General features: G+C 46.9%; 1 protein-coding gene across 1 annotated transcript in view; it reads right to left on the minus strand.

Annotated features, from left to right (window-relative positions):
• Positions 1-19,800, minus strand: part of LOC127925352 (integrin alpha-11-like) — a gene marked incomplete at its 5' end in the record, with an annotated part of 53,131 nt that extends 33,331 nt beyond the window's left edge. The window contains 4 exons of the mRNA XM_052510251.1: positions 4,516-4,664; positions 10,787-10,931; positions 19,441-19,511; positions 19,635-19,800. Of these exons, the coding sequence (XP_052366211.1) occupies positions 4,516-4,664; positions 10,787-10,931; positions 19,441-19,511; positions 19,635-19,800 (531 nt within the window). The remainder of the gene's footprint in view (positions 1-4,515; positions 4,665-10,786; positions 10,932-19,440; positions 19,512-19,634) is intronic.
• Positions 19,801-21,074: the final 1,274 nt, after the last annotated feature.

The raw sequence follows: 21,074 nt of genomic DNA on the forward strand, positions 1-21,074 counted from the left end.
AGCTGGTGTTGTTATGGATCTCTCTGTCTGTAGTAGCCTCTTAGCTGGTGTTGTTATGAATCTCTCTGTCTGTAGTATCCTCTTAACTGGTGTTGTTATGGATTTCTCTGTCTGTAGTATCCTCTTAGCTGGTGTTGTTATGGATCTCTAACTGTAGTATCCTCTTAGCTGGTGTTGTTATGGATCTCTAACTGTAGTATCCTCTTAGCTGGTGTTGTTATGGATCTCTCTGTCTGTAGTATCCTCTTAGCTGGTGTTGTTATGGATCTCTCTGTCTGTAGTATCCTCTTAGCTGGTGTTGTTATGGATCTCTGTCTGTAGTATCCTCTTAGCTGGTGTTGTTATGGATCTCTGTCTGTAGTATCCTCTTAGCTGGTGTTGTTATGGATCTCTCTGTCTGTAGTATCCTCTTAGCTGGTGTTGTTATGGATCTCTAACTGTAGTAGTATCCTCTTAGCTGGTGTTGTTATGGATCTCTAACTGTAGTATCCTCTTAGCTGGTGTTGTTATGGATTTCTCTGTCTGTAGTATCCTCTTAGCTGGTGTTGTTATGGATCTCTCTGTCTGTAGTATCCTCTTAGCTGGTGTTGTTATGGATCTCTCTGTCTGTAGTATCCTCTTAGCTGGTGTTGTTATGGATCTCTAACTGTAGTATCCTCTTAGCTGGTGTTGTTATGGATCTCTCTGTCTGTAGTATCCTCTTAGCTGGTGTTGTTATGGATCTCTGTCTGTAGTATCCTCTTAGCTGGTGTTGTTATGGATCTCTGTCTGTAGTATCCTCTTAGCTGGTGTTGTTATGGATCTCTCTGTCTGTAGTATCCTCTTAGCTGGTGTTGTTATGGATCTCTCTGTCTGTAGTATCCTCTTAGCTGGTGTTGTTATGGATCTTTAACTGTAGTATTCTCTTAGCTGGTGTTGTTATAGATCTCTCTGTCTGTAGTATCCTCTTAGCTGGTGTTGTTATGGATCTCTAACTGTAGTATCCTCTTAGCTGGTGTTGTTATGGATCTCTGTCTGTAGTATCCTCTTAGCTGGTGTTGTTATGGATCTCTAACTGTAGTATCCTCTTAGCTGGTGTTGTTATGGATCTCTGTCTGTAGTATCCTCTTAGCTGGTGTTGTTATAGATCTCTCTGTCTGTAGTATCCTCTTAGCTGGTGTTGTTATGGATCTCTCTGTCTGTAGTATCCTCTTAGCTGGTGTTGTTTTGGATCTCTCTGTCTGTAGTATCCTCTTAGCTGGTGTTGATATGGATCTCTCTGTCTGTAGTATCCTCTTAGCTGGTGTTGTTATGGATCTCTAACTGTAGTATCCTCTTAGCTGGTGTTGTTATGGATCTCTAACTGTAGTATCCTCTTAGCTGGTGTTGTTATAGATCTCTCTGTCTGTAGTATCCTCTTAGCTGGTGTTGTTATGGATCTCTCTGTCTGTAGTATCCTCTTAGCTGGTGTTGTTATGGATCTCTCTGTCTGTAGTATCCTCTTAACTGGTGTTGTTATAGATCTCTCTGTCTGTAGTATCCTCTTAGCTGGTGTTGTTATGGATCTCTCTGTCTGTAGTATCCTCTTAGCTGGTGTTGTTATGGATCTCTCTGTCTGTAGTATCCTCTTAACTGGTGTTGTTATGGATCTCTAACTGTAGTATCCTCTTAGCTGGTGTTGTTATGGATCTCTCTGTCTGTAGTATCCTCTTAGCTGGTGTTGTTATGGATCTCTCTGTCTGTAGTATCCTCTTAACTGGTGTTGTTATGGATCTCTAACTGTAGTATCCTCTTAGCTGGTGTTGTTATGGATCTCTCTGTCTGTAGTATCCTCTTAGCTGGTGTTGTTATGGATCTCTCTGTCTGTAGTATCCTCTTAGCTGGTGTTGTTATGGATCTTTAACTGTAGTATTCTCTTAGCTGGTGTTGTTATAGATCTCTCTGTCTGTAGTATCCTCTTAGCTGGTGTTGTTATAGATCTCTAACTGTAGTATCCTCTTAGCTGGTGTTGTTATGGATCTCTAACTGTAGTATCCTCTTAGCTGGTGTTGTTATGGATCTCTAACTGTAGTATCCTCTTAGCTGGTGTTGTTATGGATCTCTAACTGTAGTATCCTCTTAGCTGGTGTTGTTATAGATCTCTCTGTCTGTAGTATCCTCTTAGCTGGTGTTGTTATAGATCTCTGTCTGTAGTATCCTCTTAGCTGGTGTTGTTATGGATCTCTGTCTGTAGTATCCTCTTAGCTGGTGTTGTTTTGGATCTCTGTCTGTAGTATCCTCTTAGCTGGTGTTGATATGGATCTCTGTCTGTAGTATCCTCTTAGCTGGTGTTGTTATGGATCTCTAACTGTAGTATCCTCTTAGCTGGTGTTGTTATGGATCTCTAACTGTAGTATCCTCTTAGCTGGTGTTGTTATGGATCTCTAACTGTAGTATCCTCTTAGCTGGTGTTGTTATGGATCTCTAACTGTAGTATCCTCTTAGCTGGTGTTGTTATGGATCTCTAACTGTAGTATCCTCTTAGCTGGTGTTGTTATGGATCTCTAACTGTAGTATCCTCTTAGCTGGTGTTGTTATGGATCTCTAACTGTAGTATCCTCTTAGCTGGTGTTGTTATGGATCTCTAACTGTAGTATCCTCTTAGCTGGTGTTGTTATAGATCTCTCTGTCTGTAGTATCCTCTTAGCTGGTGTTGTTATGGATCTCTCTGTCTGTAGTATCCTCTTAGCTGGTGTTGTTATGGATCTCTCTGTCTGTAGTATCATCTTAGCTGGTGTTGTTATGGATCTCTCTGTCTGTAGTATCCTCTTAGCTGGTGTTGTTATGGATCTCTTACTGTAGTATCCTCTTAGCTGGTGTCGTTATGGATCTCTGTCTGTAGTATCCTCTTAGCTGGTGTTGTTATGGATCTCTAACTGTAGTATCCTCTTAGCTGTTGTTGTTATGGATCTCTAACTGTAGTATCCTCTTAGCTGGTGTTGATATGGATCTCTCTGTCTGTAGTATCCTCTTAGCTGGTGTTGTTATGGATCTCTAACTGTAGTATCCTCTTAGCTGGTGTTGTTATGGATCTCTAACTGTAGTATCCTCTTAGCTGGTGTTGTTATGGATCTCTAACGGTAGTATCCTCTTAGCTGGTGTTGTTATGGATCTCTAACTGTAGTATCCTCTTAGCTGGTGTTGTTATGGATCTCTCTAACTGTAGTATCCTCTTAGCTGGTGTTGTTATGGATCTCTAACTGTAGTATCCTCTTAGCTGGTGTTGTTATGGATCTCTAACTGTAGTATCCTCTTAGCTGGTGTTGTTATGGATCTCTCTAACTGTAGTATCCTCTTAGCTGGTGTTGTTATGGATCTCTAACTGTAGTATCCTCTTAGCTGGTGTTGTTATAGATCTCTAACTGTAGTATCCTCTTAGCTGGTGTTGTTATAGATCTCTCTGTCTGTAGTATCCTCTTAGCTGGTGCTGTTATGGATCTCTAACTGTAGTATCCTCTTAGCTGGTGTTGTTATGGATCTCTAACTGTAGTATCCTCTTAGCTGGTGTTGTTATGGATCTCTGTCTGTAGTATCCTCTTAGCTGGTGTTGTTATAGATCTCTAACTGTAGTATCCTCTTAGCTGGTGTTGTTATAGATCTCTAACTGTAGTATCCTCTTAGCTGGTGTTGTTATGGATCTCTAACTGTAGTATCCTCTTAGCTGGTGTTGTTATGGATCTCTCTAACTGTAGTATCCTCTTAGCTGGTGTTGTTATGGATCTCTAACTGTAGTATCCTCTTAGCTGGTGTTGTTATGGATCTCTAACTGTAGTAGCCTCTTAGCTGGTGTTGTTATGGATCTCTAACTGTAGTATCCTCTTAGCTGGTGTTGTTTTGGATCTCTCTGTCTGTAGTATCCTCTTAGCTGGTGTTGTTATGGATCTCTGTCTGTAGTATCCTCTTAGCTGGTGTTGTTATGGATCTCTGTCTGTAGTATCCTCTTAGCTGGTGTTGTTATGGATCTGTAACTGTAGTATCCTCTTAGCTGGTGTTGTTTACTGTAGCTGGAAGCTTGTTTTTCTATTTATATTCACAATGTAGATGGAATGTGTTTTGAATGAAGGGGGACAGGGATGGGAAACACATGGGATCTGTGTAATGTTGTTGGCTACATGGGGGCGTGGGAAGGCTGTCTAGACTCCATAGCGCAGACTATCATGGATGCTGTGCCTTGGCTGGGTTGCCAGATTGACAAAAGGACTGGAAAGACTACTGCCATGGTGGACTCAGATGGTGATGGGAGAACCAGATTGAGAAGGGTGGGGTCCATGAGCAGAAGGGACTATCGGGGTCTTGGATGATCTTCATATGTCTTTTAAAGAGAGAGTGATGCCAGTGTAAGTGTGTGTTATACCACTGTGTAACTGTTCAGTTTATGGTTGGAGTTTAGGACTTGGGTTGTGGCTCAGGTTAGTGTTGTGTCAATCAAATAGGTGGTAGACATGTCTTAGGGACCCAGTTAAAAGAGAGTTTGGGAAGCACAGTTGTTGAGTCTACCTGTTGTCCTTTGAGGGAGTGCAGGATGGTGAGGTTACCAGTGTTCTTCAGGGTGAAGATGATGACCTTGCCAGTATGGTTGAACCGCGGTGCCCCTGCCACGTACAGCCGACCGTTCCTGGCCGACACCACCGATGTTACTGTGTAACCTGGGCACACACACACACACACACACACACACACACACACACACACACACACACACACACACACACACACACACACACACACACACACACACACACACACACACACACACACACACACACACACACACACACACACACACACACACACACACACACACACACACACACACACACACACACACACACACAGCCTTGTTGAGTCCAGATGATTCAATCATTCATGACTGAAACCCAGAGTATTCACTAAACCCAGTGGTAGAGGATTGTCATTGCTAACAGCCTAATGTTCTCCTGTCTGTCACAGCTTCACTTTGTGTTGACCTCCTATGTTCACCTTGGATTTCCCAGTTGTCTTGAACAACAGTTGTCTTCCACAGCTTCTTTCCCCCTGGAGCACAAAGCCTGTTCCTCATATAATATCTCGAAGGAATGTCAGCTAGTTGTTACGGTGTGTGGTGTAACTCTCTCTTCTCTGCACAACATCACCATCAAATGGGCCATTAAAGGCATACCAGTGTGTGTGTGTGTTCACCATAGGCTGCTGTCATTCCTCTGGTTGGGTTGTATGAACTGCATGAGCCAGACCTGATTTATAAAATGCAACTATCCTATCAGCTTCGTTTAGAAACAGAGTTCAATGGCCTGCATTGAACCACGTTGACTCACTAGGGTGAAGCCAAGTCTCTCTCTCTCTCTCTCTCTCTCTCTCTCTCTCTCTCTCTCTCTCTCTCTCTCTCTCTCTCTCTCTCTCTCTCTCTCTCTCTCTCTCTCTCTCTCTCTCTCTCTCTCTCTCTCTCTCTCTCTCTCTCTCTCTCTCTCTCTCTCTGTCTCTCTCTCTCTCTCTCTCTCTGTCTCTCTCTCTCTCTGTCTCTCGTTCTCTCTGTCTCTCTCTCTCTTTCTCTCTTCTCTCTCTCTCTCTCTCTCTCTCTTTCTGTATTTCAAAATCTCTCTCTGTCTCAAATGTCTCTCTCATTCTCATCTCTCTCTCTCTCTCTCTCTCTGAACAATCTCTAAGTCTCTAGAGGACATGTCATGTTCTTCTCTGTCAAACTCTCTGAATGTTCTCAAATCTCTGGGGAAATCTCTCTCTCTAATCTGTTCTCTATATCTTTTCCCTTTTCTCTCTCTCAGCTCTCTCTCTCTGTCTCTCTGTCTCTCTGTCTCTCTCTCTCTCTCTCTGTCTCTCTCTCTCTCTCTCTCTGTCTCTCTCTCTCTCTCTCTCTCTCTCTCTCTCTCTCTCTCTCTGTCTCTCTCTCTCTGTCTCTTCTCTGTCTGTCTCTCTCTCTCTCTCTCTCTCTCTCTCTCTCTCTCTGTCTCTCTCTCTCTCTCTATGTCTCTGTCTCTCTCTCTCTCTCTCTCTCTCTCTCTCTCTCTCTCTCTCTCTCTCTCTCTCTCTCTCTCTCTCTATGTCTCTCTCTCTCTCTCTCTCTCTCTCTCTCTCTTTCTCTCTCTCTCTCTCTCTCTCTCTCTCTCTCTCTCTCTCTCTCTCTCTCTCTCTCTCTCTCTCTCTCTGTCTCTCTGTCTCTCTGTCTCTCTGTCTCGCTCTCGCTCTCTGTCTTCAGTCTTTGTCTCAGGTTCTCTCTGTCTCTCTCTGTCCATCTGTCTCTCGTTCTCTCTGTCTCTCTGTCTGTTAACTTTGCTATATTGGCATGACGTAACAATGTACATATTGCCAAAGCTTATTTTGTAGAATAGGTTTACAAAATGAAACAAATGAGAAGCCAAATGGTCAAGGGGACAACATTAACAACATTAACCAAGGGTCAAAATAACCATACATTGAACAATAACAGGACCAGCTAGAGGACATGTGCAGGTTGGTTGGTCAGGTTTGCGTCAAACCTTGAAGGGTTTCAAATTTGGGGAAATGAGGCTCTAATTGTTTTATATTTTTCCCATTTTGTCAGGAAACCAGCTGGTCTCAGGTTCTGCTGTTAGTAGAACAGGTTTGTGAACCTTTCCCTAGGACCAGCTGGATTTTCCTGAGGCTTCAGTGTGTTAGTAGAACAGGCTGTGAACTCAGCCCCTGGACCAGCTGGATGAGGGGACTGAGGCTTCAGGTGTTAGTAGAACCATTTGGTTTGAACTCAGCCCCTGGACCAGCTGGATGAGGGGACTGAGGCTTCAGTGTGTTAGTAGAACAGGTTTGTGAACTCAGCCCCAGGACCAGCTGGATGAGGGGACTGAGGCTTCAGTGTGTTAGTAGAACAGGTTTGTGAACTCAGCCCCAGGACCAGCTGGATGAGGGGACTGAGGCTTCAGTGTGTTAGTAGAACAGGTTTGTGAACTCAGCCCCAGGACCAGCTGGATGAGGGGACTGAGGCTTCAGTGTGTTAGTAGAACAGGTTTGTGAACTCAGCCCCAGGACCAGCTGGATGAGGGGACTGAGGCTTCAGTGTGTTAGTAGAACAGGTTTGTGAACTCAGCCCCTGGACCAGCTGGATGAGGGGACTGAGGCTTCAGTGTGTTAGTAGAACAGGTTTGTGAACTCAGCCCCAGGACCAGCTGGATGAGGGGACTGAGGCTTCAGTGTGTTAGTAGAACAGGTTTGTGAACTCAGCCCCAGGACCAGCTGGATGAGGGGACTGAGGCTTCAGTGTGTTAGTAGAACAGGTTTGTGAACTCAGCCCCAGGACCAGCTGGATGAGGGGACTGAGGCTTCAGTGTGTTAGTAGAACAGGTTTGTGAACTCAGCCCCAGGACCAGCTGGATGAGGGGACTGAGGCTTCAGTGTGTTAGTAGAACAGGTTTGTGAACTCAGCCCCAGGACCAGCTGGATGAGGGGACTGAGGCTTCAGTGTGTTAGTAGAACAGGTTTGTGAACTCAGCCCCAGGACCAGCTGGATGAGGGGACTGAGGCTTCAGTGTGTTAGTAGAACAGGTTTGTGAACTCAGCCCCAGGACCAGCTGGATGAGGGGACTGAGGCTTCAGTGTGTTAGTAGAACAGGTTTGTGAACTCAGCCCCAGGACCAGCTGGATGAGGGGACTGAGGCTTCAGTGTGTTAGTAGAACAGGTTTGTGAACTCAGCCCCAGGACCAGCTGGATGAGGGGACTGAGGCTTCAGTGTGTTAGTAGAACAGGTTTGTGAACTCAGCCCCAGGACCAGCTGGATGAGGGGACTGAGGCTTCAGTGTGTTAGTAGAACAGGTTTGTGAACTCAGCCCCAGGACCAGCTGGATGAGGGGACTGAGGCTTCAGTGTGTTAGTAGAACAGGTTTGTGAACTCAGCCCCTGGACCAGCTGGATGAGGGGACTGAGGCTTCAGTGTGTTAGTAGAACAGGTTTGTGAACTCAGCCCCAGGACCAGCTGGATGAGGGGACTGAGGCTTCAGTGTGTTAGTAGAACAGGTTTGTGAACTCAGCCCCAGGACCAGCTGGATGAGGGGACTGAGGCTTCAGTGTGTTAGTAGAACAGGTTTGTTCAGCCCCAGGACCAGCTCAGCCCCAGGACCAGCTGGATGAGGGGACTGAGGCTTCAGTGTGTTAGTAGAACAGGTTTGGTTAATTGTGAAAGTTTTTCAGCCCCAGGACCAGCTGGATGAGTAGTGGACTGAGGCTTCAGCTTCAGTGTGTTAGTAGAACAGGTTTGTGAACTCAGCCCCTGGACCCAGCTGGATGAGGGACTGAGGCTTCAGTGTTAGTAGAACAGGTTTGTGAACTGCTGGATGACATTGTTTAGTAGAACAGGTTTTGAACTCAGCCCCAGGACCAGCTGGATGAGGGGACTGAGGAATCTTCAGCCCCAGGAACTCTGCATAGAACAGGTTTGTGAACTCAGCCCCAGGACCAGCTGGATGAGGGGACTGAGGCTTCAGTGTGTTAGTAGAACAGGTTTTGTCAGCCCCAGGACCATTGGATGAAACTTCAGTGTTTTAGAACAGGTTTGGAACTCCCCAGGACCAGCTGGATGAGGGGACTGATAAAGGTTTGAGCCCCTGGACCAGCTGGATGATGGGACTCTTTTCTTTGCTCAGCTCTTGGCATTGCAGGGCTTGGTAATGATATGAGGGGTCACTGTATTTTAGATGTTTCCAAAACTTAATTGCTTTTTAAAAAGTTTATATTAGTAGTGGATATTGGTTTGTGACCCTGCATGCATTGTTTGTCCCATTTGATGAAATCTTGTTTTGCAAGTTTGCCATAAAGTGGACATAAAGTGGACCCCACACCTCGCTATAAAGTGGACCCCACACTCTGCTAAAGGGACCCCACAGCTGCCATTGATGGACCTCGCTGCCATAAAGTTTGACCCCACACCTCGCTGCCATAAAGGTTTGGACCCCACACCTTGCCATAAAGTGGACCCCACACCTCGCTGCCATAAAGTGGACCCCACACCTCGCTGCCATAAAGTGGACCCCCACCTCGCTGCCATAAAGTGGACCCCACACCTCGCTGCCATAAAGTGGACCCCACACCTCGCTGCCATAAAGTGGACCCCACACCTCGCTGCCATAAAGTGGACCCCACACCCTGCCATAAAGTGGACCCCACACCTCGCTGCCATAAAGTGGACCCCACACCTCGCTGCCATAAAGTGGACCCCACACCTCGCTGCCATAAAGTGGACCCCACACCTCGCTGCCATAAAGTGGACCCCACACCTCGCTGCCATAAAGTGGACCCCACACCTCGCTGCCATAAAGTGGACCCCACACCTCGCTGCCATAAAGTGGACCCCACACCTCGCTGCCATAAAGTGGACCCCACACCTCACTGCCATAAAGTGGACCCCACACCTCGCTGCCATAAAGTGGACCCCACACCTCGCTGCCATAAAGTGGACCCCACACCTCGCTGCCATAAAGTGGACCCCACACCTCGCTGCCATAAAGTGGACCCCACACCTCGCTGCCATAAAGTGGACCCCACACCTCGCTGCCATAAAGTGGACCCCACACCTCGCTGCCATAAAGTGGACCCCACACCTCGCTGCCATAAAGTGGACCCCACACCTCGCTGGCCATAAAGTGGACCCCACACCTCGCTGCCATAAAGTGGACCCCACACCTCGCTGCCATAAAGTGGACCCCACACCTCGCTGCCATAAAGTGGACCCCACACCTCACTGCCATAAAGTGGACCCCACACCTCGCTGCCATAAAGTGGACCCCACACCTCGCTGCCATAAAGTGGACCTCACACCTCACTGCCATAAAGTGGACCCCACACCTCGCTGCCATAAAGTGGACCCCACACCTCGCTGCCATAAAGTGGACCCCACACCTCGCTGCCATAAAGTGGACCCCACACCTCGCTGCCATAAAGTGGACCCCACACCTCGCTGCCATAAAGTGGACCCCACACCTCGCTGCCATAAAGTGGACCCCACACCTCGCTGCCATAAAGTGGACCCCACACCTCGCTGCCATAAAGTGGACCCCACACCTCGCTGCCATAAAGTGGACCCCACACCTCGCTGCCATAAAGTGCAATTGGTTCAATGACATATTGAATTTAGTTTTAGCCAGATTTGGAAAGGCATTTCAATTTGAATTGGCTTTTTAATGGCGTAGAATGGCCTGCGTGCTTTCTCTCTCAGTTCATTCACTGACTCATTAAGGTGTCTAGTTGAGCTTATTTTTAAACCTAAGTAATTGTAGTGTGTGCAGTACTCAAAATATTTTGTACCAATTGAGAACTTTGGTCTAATTCCCTGAGATCTCTCTCGCTCTCTGTCTCTCTCTCTCACTCTCCCTCCCTCTCTCGTATGAGGACAGTAATCCTTTCTGTGTCTGTCTGCATCTCTCCCTTCTCCCTCTTCTCTCTATCTCCTTCTTCTCTCTGTCTTCCTCCTCCCTCTTTCCCCACCCCTCTGTCAGTGAGCATGTCCAGACCCATACCTCTGCCCTATATTCCTAATGAGGCTGGAATGGCTTCCGTGGGCAGGCATGCAGGCCAGCCAGCAGCTGATGAGAAAAGCAGAGGGCCTTATAGGCAGGAGGAGTGGTGGTAGGGTGGAGTGGGACGGGGTGGGATGAGGGGGAAGTTGGATGGGGTGCAGTGGGAAGCGGTGGAGCAGTAGAGTGGTTTATAGAGAGGGCTGCAGCGAGGCCTGTCCCTCTACCCAAACCAAACCCCTCTGTGACCAATCCTTTAGATGGTCAATTCCTCCCTCACCTAGGTAGGCCCCGTGGTTCTTCAGCTCCTCTGGGAATTCCTGTGAGTAGGAGGACTTGGGTGGAACCACCTTCCCCTGTCGGGTCTCCTTCAGGACGGCTCCATTCCAGTCGTAGGCCCCCGGTGCCCCCACCAGGATCCCATCCTTTAGGGACAGACAGGAGACAGGCACTTAGTGTGAACATTAAAACATATTGTAACATTGTGTGTGTGTGTGTGTGTTTGCGCTAGTGATTGTATTGCCATTGGTTCAGCAGGCAATGATGGTAAAATGGAGAAGGTGATGAGTACACAGGATGATGATGATGGTGATGATGATAAATAAATCCTTTCTTTCTAAATCAAATCATCCTTCCTCATCCTTCCTCTTCCTCCCAGGCTATAATCCCCAGCCTCCCTCCATTCCCCAGCCTCCCCCGAGTCCCCAGCCTCCCTCCAGTCCCCAGATTCCCTCCAGTCCCCAGCCTCCCTCCAGTCCCCAGACTCCCTCCAGTCCCCAGCCTCCCTCCAGTCCCCAGCCTCCCTCCAGTCCCCAGCCTCCCTCCAGTCCCCAGCCTCCCTCCAGTCCCCAGACTCCCTCCAGTCCCCAGCCTCCCTCCAGTCCCCAGACTCCCTCCAGTCCCCAGCCTCCCTCCAGTCCCCAGCCTCCCTCCAGTCCCCAGCCTCCCTCCAGTCCCCAGCCTCCCTCCAGTCCCCAGACTCCAGCAAGGATATATTTGCAGAAAATAGTTTGATGACCGTTCACTCGTTCTGCCAAGAACAGCTTAATAAACAATAAATCAGTCAAAACATAAGTCTGCCCACATTCATGATATTTTCCTTCGTTCTCCTCCCAAATTGATTTAAAAGCCATTGGAGACATTTGAGAGGATAATAAGTAAAGCTTGCATGGGTCCTCTAAATGAATAAAGTGTTGGACAAACGTTCTCTCTCACACAAACAACGTGGACAAACACGTTCCATCTGTATGCACCACACAAACACGTGTTCCATCACCTGTATGCACCACCCAAACACGTGTTCCATCACCTGTATGCACCACACAAACACGTGTTCCATCACCTGTATGCACCACACAATCACCGTATGTTCCATCACCTGTATGCACCACACACAACACGTGTTCCATCACCTGTATGCACCACACACACACGTGTTCCATCACCTGTATACGTGTTCCATCACCTGTATGCACCACACACACACGTGTTCCATCACCTGTATGCACCCCACACACACACACGTGTTCCATCACCTGTATGCACCACGTGTTCCATCACCATGCACACACACACACACGTGTTCCATCACCTGTATGCACCACACACAAACACGTGTTCCATCACCTGTATGCACCACACACACACACGTGTTCCATCACCTGTATGCACGTGTTCCCACCACAAACACGTGTTCCATCACCTGTATGCACCACACAAAGTAATAGGAAAGAATGTTGTGAGAAACGTTACAGGTTCTTCATTATAATATGTTTAGTAGGGGCTATTTTGGGTCTGTGTCATCAAAAGGACAAAACACTGTCACCAGTAACCAACCAGTAACCACAAGCATGGGAGAAGAAGATGGCATATGGGCTGGCGGTGGACATTTGTTAACCTACGCTGAAAACCATTTTTATAATGACAGAGTTCCCCGAGGCTAATCTAGTCCCTCCTATGCCACGCATAATATGCAGACGGAACATTTTCCAAAGGTTAACTACCAGTTAGCATATGACAGATGGAACATTTTCCAAAGGTTAGCTACCAGTTAGCATACGACTGACGGAACATTTTCCAAAGGTTAGCTACCAGTTAGCATACGACAGACAGAACATTTTCCAAAGGTTAGCTACCAGTTAGCATACGACAGACTGAACATTTTCCAAAGGTTAGCTACCAGTTAGCATACGACAGACAGAACACTCTTGGACTACTTCTCGACCACTTCCTGGGACATGGAAACGTCTAGGTCGCTGAGCGACTGACACAGACTGACCCACGTCAGCTTTTGACAGCTGTGTGGTGCTAGACTCTGTGGGTATCTGTTTTGGTGGTGGTGCACACTGTTTCCATGGTGATGTAACCCCAAATAGTCCCCACTATACACCCTTATTCAGGCTTGTTGAGATCTGAATATATGCAATAAAGACTACCTGAAACATGTCCATTCTCATCGTCCAAGGCCATTTGCACACACAACTGGGTGTGAAACAATGCCTTATATCTGGGAATCCCTTTTCAACATTATTACTCTGAGTTGGAGGAAGCCATAAACAAACAGATCTCTGGCTAACTGGACTGAACTGGTCTGAGTATGTAGGACTCTCAGCAGAATCTCTGGCACACTCCACATTCAACAAAACCATCTGGTCTTTTGGGACAGTAATTTTCTCCTTTATTAAGGCTCCCAGTCTTTCCAATAAGTTATCCTCTTCTCTCAACACTCGGGTTCGTTCTCTGAGAAAGTGCTATCCTCCAGCCCTGGAGTATGGAATTCCAGCCATCCCAGTCAACCAGCTGCAGTTTCACTATTTATTGTTTTAAGAAAAAGGATATATTTATTGTTCCCTGTCAGGTTGTCCTTCAACTGTGGCGTTGAACTGGAAAATCAAAGCTATTGCATCAGCAAACCAGAATCTGGGATGCAGATGGAGAGAGTAAAAAGAAAGACAACAAATGAAGACTGGTACATGAGGGAGGATGGTGATGAAGCTGAGGAAAACAGGAAGACTGGTACATGGGGAGGATGTGATGAAGCTCAGAAAACAGGAAGACTGGTAAACAGGAAGACATAGGGAGGATGGTGATGAAGCTACAGTAGAAAACAGGAAGACTGGATAGATGGTGATCCTCCCTCACCTAGGGAGGATGGTGATGAAGCTCCAGTGAAAACAGGAAGACTGTACATGAGGGAGGATGGTGATGAAGCCACAGTAGAAAACAGGAAGACTGGTACATAGGGAGGATGGTGATTCAGCTACAGTAGAAAACAGGAAGACTGGTACGTGAGGGAGGATAGTGATGAAGCTACAGTAGAAAACAGGAAGACTGGTACATGAGGGAGGATGGTGATGAAGCTACAGTAGAAAACAGGAACATTGGTACCTGAGGGAGGATGGTGATGCGCTACAGTGAAAACAGGAAGATTGGTTCATGAGGGAGGATGGTGATGAAGCTACAATAGAAAACAGGAAGACTGGTACATAGGGGAGGATGGTGATGAAGCTACAGTAGAAAACAGGAAGACTTTCATAGGGAGGATCAAATGAAGTTCCAGTAGAAAAACAGGAAGACTCTACATGAGGGAGGATGGTGATGAAGCTACAGTAGAAAACAGGAAGACTGGTACATAGGGGAGGATGGTGATGAAGCTACAGTAGAAAACAGGAAGACTGGTACATGAGGGAGGATTGAAGCTACAGTAGAAAACAGAAGACTGGTACATGAGGGAGGACTGAAGCTACAGTAGAAAACCCCACCCCTCCCTCCAGTCCCCATGGCCTCCCTCCAGAAAACAGGAAGCCTCCCTCCAGAGGATGGCCCTCCCTCCAGTCCCCAGACTACTGAGGATCACCTCCCTCCAGTCCCCAGACTCCCTCCAGTCCCCAGCCTCCTCCAGTCCCAGCCTCCTCAGTCCCCAGCCTCCCTCCAGGATGGTCCCCAGCCTCCTCCAGTCCCAGACTTAGCAAGGATACAGAGGGAGGATCGTTTGAGAAGCTTAATAAACAATAAACAGTCAAAACTAAGTCTGCACAGGAGCGACAGACAGATATTTTAGGGGAGGAAGGTTCTCCTCCCAAATTGATTTAAAGCCATTGGAGACATTTGAGAGGATAATAAGTAAAACATGGGTCCTCTAAATGAATAAAGTGTTGGACAAACGTTCTCTCTCACACAGGGACGTGTTCCATCACTGTGAAAACAGGAAGACTGGTTCCATCAGGACCACATGGTGATCCATCACCTGTATGAAACCAAACCCTGTGTTACGTCACCTTTGCACCACACAAACACGGTTCCATCACCTGTGATGCCACACACACACCGTGTTCCATCACCTGTGGGTGTTCATGTTTGTATGCACCACACAAGCACGTGTTCCATGGTGATGCACCACAGAAAACAGGAAGACTGTTCCATGGGAGGTGATGAAGCTACAGTAGTCCCACAGGAAGATACATCACCTGTATCAGGCACACACAGGAAACGTGTTCCATCTGAGGCTATATACCACATGGGTGATGAGCTCCAGTGAAAACAGGAAGACCTGTACATGAGGAGGACACACGTGTTCCATCACCTGTAGCACCAAACACAGTGTTCCAAGACTGTGCACCACACAGGATGGTGTTCCATTAGCAGTGCACCACACTGGTACAGAGTTCCATCATGGTGATGAACTACAGTGAAACATCACCTGGTACACCACAGGAGGACGTGTTGATCGCCTACAGTAGAAAACAGGAAGGACTGTTCCATCACCTGTGATGAAGCCACAAACAGGACGTGTTACATCACCTGTATGCACCACACACAAACAGGAAGACTTTACATGAGGAGGACATGAGGCACACAGAAAACAGGAAGACTGGCATACACAGGACACGTGTTCCATCACCAGTATGCACCACAGGAAGACACGTGTTCCATCACCTGTATGCACCACAGAAAACAGGTGTTCCATCACCTGTGATGAAGCCACACAAAAGTAATACTGGAAAGGGAGGATTTGATGAGAAACGTTACAGGTTCTTCATGAGGGAGGAATATGTTTAGTAGAAAACAGGGCTATTTTGGGTCTGATGTCATCAAAAAGGAAAAAAACACTGTTACCATAACCAACCAGTAACCACAAGCATGGGAGGAAGACTGGTATATGGGCTGGAGGTGGTGATTTGTTAATCCCTGAAAACATGTCAAGACTGAAGTACATGCCTTCTGGTGATATGGAAAATGGGAAGACTGGTACATAGGGGAGGATGGTGATGAACTACCAGTTAGCATATGACAGACTGGAACATGAGGGAGGATGGTTAGCTACCAGTTAGAAAACAGGAAGACTGGAACATTTCCAGGATGGTTAGCTACCAGTTAACGACAGACAGGAACATTTTCCAGGGGAGGATGGTTGAAGCTACCAGTTAGAAAACAGGAAGACTGAACATGAGGAATGGTGATGCTTAGAAAACAGGAAGACTGGTACACTCTTGGACTACTTCTGAACTTCCTGGGACAGGAAAATAGGGAGGATGGTGACTGAAGCTACAGTGACCCAGGGAACCTTTTGACAGCTGTGTGGTGATAACTCTACAGTAGAATCTGTTTTGGTGACTGGTACATGAGGAGGATGGTGATGAAGCCAAATAGAAAACTAGAAGACTTACATCAGGAGGATGGTGAGATCTGAATATAAACAGGAAGACTACCTGAGGGAGGATGGTGATGAAGCTACAGTAGAAAACAGGAAGACATTGGTACATAGGGAGGATGGTGTGTGAAACAAAGCTACATAGGGAGGATGGTGATCCCTTTTCACAGGAAGACTCTGAGTTGGAGGATGGTGATGCCATAAAAAACAGGAAGACTGGCTAACTGGAGGATGGTGATGAAGCTCCAGTAGAAAATGTAGGACTTACATGAGGGAGGATGGTGATGGCTACAGTAGAAAACAGGAAGACTGGTCTTTTGGGAGGATTTTCTACCTTAGAAAACAGGAAGACTTTACATAGGGGAGGATTATGAAGCTACTCTCAGGAGGACTGGGTGAGGAGGAGGTTGGTTGAACTGGCTACCTGAAAACAGGAAGACTGGTACTAGGGAGGATGGAATGATGAAGCTCCCAGTAGAAAACAGGAAGACTGGTCACATGAGGGAGGATGGTTTTACAGAGAAAACAGGAAGACTGGTACATGAGGGAGGATGGTGATTCAGCTACAGTAGAAAACTGGAAAATCAAAGCTACAGTAGCCATCAACAGGAAGACTGGTACCTGGGGAGGATGGTGATGGAAGTTAAGTAGAAAACAAATGAAGACTGGTACATGAGGGAGGATGGTGATGAAGCTACAGTAGAAAACAGGAAGACTGGACATAGGGAGGATGGTGATGAGGCTACAGTAGAAAACAGGAAGACTGGAGGGAGGATGGTGATAAAGCTACAGTAGAAAACAGGAAGACTGGTACATGATGGAGGATGGTGATGAAGCTACAGTAGGAAAAACAGGAAGACTGGTACATAGGGGAGGATGGTGATGAGGCTACAGTAGAAAACAGGAAGACTTGTGCATAGGGGAGAATGGTGATGAAGCTACAGTAGAAAACAGGAAGACTGGTACATGAGGGAGGATGGTGATGAAGCTACAGTAGAAAACAGGAAGACTGGTACATGAGGGAGGATGGTGATGAAGCTACAGTAGAAAACAGGAAGACTGGTACATGAGGGAGGATGGTGATGAAGCTACAGTAGAAAACAGGAAGACTGGTACATGAGGGAGGATGGTGATGAAGCTACAGTAGAAAACAGGAAGACAGGTACATAGGGGAGGATGGTGATGAAGCTACAGTAGAAAACAGGAAGACTGGTACATGAGGGGAGGATGGTGATGAAGCTACAGTAGAAAACAGGAAGAGTGGTACATGAGGGGAGGATGGTGATGAAGCTACAGTAGAAAACAGGAAGACTGGTACATAGGGAGGATGGTGATGAAGCTACAGTAGAAAACAGGAAGACTGGTACATGAGGGAGGATGGTGATGAAGCTACAGTAGAAAACAGGAAGACTGGTACATAGGGGAGGATGGTGATGAAGCTACAGTAGAAAACAGGAAGACTGGTACATGAGGGAGGATGGTGATGAAGCTACAGTAGAAAACAGGAAGACTGGTACATGAGGGAGGATGGTGATGAAGCTACAGTAGAAAACAGGAAGACTGGTACATGAGGGAGGATGGTGATGAAGCTACAGTAGAAAACAGGAAGACTGGTACATGAGGGAGGATGGTGATGAAGCTACAGTAGAAAACAGGAAGACTGGTACATGAGGGAGGATGGTGATGAGGCTACAGTAGAAAACAGGAAGACTGGTACATGAGGGAGGATGGTGATGAAGCTACAGTAGAAAACAGGAAGACTGGTACATAGGGGAGGATGGTGATGAAGCTACAGTAGAAAACAGGAAGACTGGTACATGAGGGAGGATGGTGATACAGTAGAAAACAGGAAGACTGGTACATGAGGGAGGATGGTGATGAAGCTACAGTAGAAAACAGGAAGACTGGTACATAGGGAGGATGGTGATGAAGCTACAGTAGAAAACAGGAAGACTGGTACATGAGGGAGGATGGTGATGAAGCTACAGTAGAAAACAGGAAGACTGGTACATAGGGGAGGATGGTGATGAAGCTACAGTAGAAAACAGGAAGACTGGTACATGAGGAGGATGGTGATGAAGCTACAGTAGAAAACAGGAAGACTGGTACATGGGGAGGATGGTGATGTAGCTACAGTAGAAAACAGGAAGACTGGTACATGAGGGAGGATGGTGATGAGGCTACAGTAGAAAACAGGAAGACTGGTACATGAGGGGAGGATGGTGATGAAGCTACAGTAGAAAGCAGGAAGACTGGTACATGAGGGAGGATGGTGATGAGGCTACAGTAGAAAACAGGAAGACTGGTACATGAGGAGGATGGTGATGAAGCTACAGTAGAAAACAGGAAGACTGGTACATGAGGAGGATGGTGATGAGGCTACAGTAGAAAACAGGAAGACTGGTACATGAGGGAGGATGGTGATGAAGCTACAGTAGAAAACAGGAAGACTGGTACATGAGGGAGGATGGTGATGAAGCTACAGTAGAAAACAGGAAGCCTGGTACATGAGGGAGGATGGTGATGAGGCTACAGTAGAAAACAGGAAGGCTGGTACATGAGGGAGGATGGTGATGAAGCTACAGTAGAAAACAGGAAGACTGGTACATGAGGGAGGATGGTGATGAAGCTGATAGAAAACAGGAAGACTGGTACATGAGGGAGGATGGTGATGAAGCTACAGTAGAAAGCAGGAGTTGGACAGACACTTGCGGATACCTCTCCAGCTGTGTCAAGCCCAAAGCCAACACACCGCCCCTGTCAGGTCTGAATGCAACCAAAACTTCCAGGAAAGACACCCCAACATCTTTTAAGGGGCGGCAGGTAGCCTAGTGGTTACAGCGTTGGACTCGTAACTGAAAGGTTGCAAGAATCCCCGAGCTGACAAGGTCAAAATCTGTCTTTCTGCTCCCGAACAAGGTAGTTAACCCACTGTTCCTAGGCCGTTATTGAAAATAAGAATTTGTTCTTACTTGCCTAGTTACATAAAGGTAAAATATAAAATAAAAACTCTCTGGTGAGATGTTCTTTCAGCCTTCTCTGCTACGCTATGACCCCCTGGGGACTTCAGAGTTTCTTATTCGCACCTCTGGAAGGTCAAAGTGGAACAATGACTGTCGTCAGTGAGGGGTTCCTTAATCAGGATGACCTCAGCCTCACAGCAGGCCCCCCAGGAACCTGGAGAGTGAGGGATGGGATGGGGGGGGTGGAAACCTGTCAGGAGTAGGAGAGAGGTGTGTGTGTGTGGGGGGGGGGCATATACTGGCAGCAGTGGTGAGACTCACCTCCACGAAGTGTGAAGAGAAGCCAGCCTGAGACATCTGGAGGCCAAAGGCTGTCCCGTTCTTACTGGTCCCTGTAGAGGAAGACCAGGTGAGTTCAGCAGGGGGAATTCTTTTCTTTGAGAACAGGAAAAGGAAATGAGTTGGGTCTAGTTTGTGGTTTACAGATGGCTGTTTTACAGTGTTATATGGAATACCTTCCAAACTGAAGATCCTATCCCCAAGCGCGTCCACAATGTCCTTCAAGGCAGACTCATCAGTCACCTTGAAGAAGTGCTTGTCATCGGGGTCACTAGCGATATACTTGATCTCATTCAGGAATGCCTCTGGGTTGATTCCACGCCGGTTGTAGTAGCCAAGCACCTGGTGACAACCAGACAGAGACATCAATCACCAGACTTTGTTGTAGAGTGCCCTACTATAGAGCCATCTCACTTATGAACTGTGACTCAACAATCCTTTTGCCCACACAAACCAATAGGGAAACTGGCACACTTTAGATAGACTTAGAATTTTAACCAGAGAAGGGTGGTTCCAACTTCCAATCCTTTGGTGGACTGTGTCCCTGCTGCCTGCTGTCACAAATTCCAGCTGTCAGCACCTCCCTTCTCTTCTTAGATGCCCATGGCCTGGTTTGACTGGACCCCTCACCTCATCATCTATGGGCTGAATAAGCTCAGGAGAACCCCATGCCAAAGCGGGCTTAACCAAAGTGTTCTGTGGGCTTGCAAAGATCATTCACACCTTCAACCACTTGGCTGGCTGTGTATATACATTTTGAGAGGGCACTAAACCGTTTAGGCTCTGTTTAATACCCTGACAACACCGCTCTGTCGGGTGTGCAAAATACATTTAGAAATCTATGTTATTCAATTATTGCACCCACACTGCTCGCGCGTGTCAACGTAGCGTCTGCGATGCCAAGGGCTAAAATAGAACTCCTTTCTATTTCTGATGCAGATCGCACTGCAAGTCTGCCTCTCCCATCTCCTCGTTGGTTTATAGAAGCAGGTACCCACGTGCCATCTCATCATTGGTTATACCACGTGAGTGACTGAAAGACGAACGAGGTCGGTGGCGGTAACGCACCTAATTTATGAAAGTTGCCAATCGCAATGTAAAGTCAAGAGAAGAAAAAGACTAGAAGGAGGAGAAATGACTAGAAAAGAGTCGGTTGACTGTTTTATGCGTGGATTAATTGTCAGAGTAGAGGACCTTGTGCATTTCAGGTAAAATAACAACTCAATGTTTATATCCCAGGACAAATTAGCTAGTAACAGCAAGTCAGCTAAATAGCTACCAAGTGGAAGTTAGCTAGTTAAATTGCCATAAAGGTTTAATGCTTTTCGACCTGTCCCCAAATGAATGTAATTGGTTCAGTGTTGGTTTTGATATTTTAACCTGCGTGTCGTGATCGCGTTTGGTGTAGGGGGACAACATACATTGATGCACGATGGCGTACGCGCTCAGACGGTTTGGGTTCCGTGTAAACCTCTGTACTCTTTGGAGCACTGGTGAAGCTCACATCACATCTGTGAAGTCACATCCCAATGTGTGCTGAAAGTGTACATGTCCCAAACAGAAAAATGAACATTGTACTACATTGGCAGCCACCTTGTCATTATGGAGGCACGAAG

This window comes from Oncorhynchus keta, unplaced genomic scaffold (assembly GCF_023373465.1).
Source record: "Oncorhynchus keta strain PuntledgeMale-10-30-2019 unplaced genomic scaffold, Oket_V2 Un_contig_5479_pilon_pilon, whole genome shotgun sequence".
NCBI classification, from domain to species: Eukaryota; Metazoa; Chordata; class Actinopteri; order Salmoniformes; family Salmonidae; genus Oncorhynchus; species Oncorhynchus keta.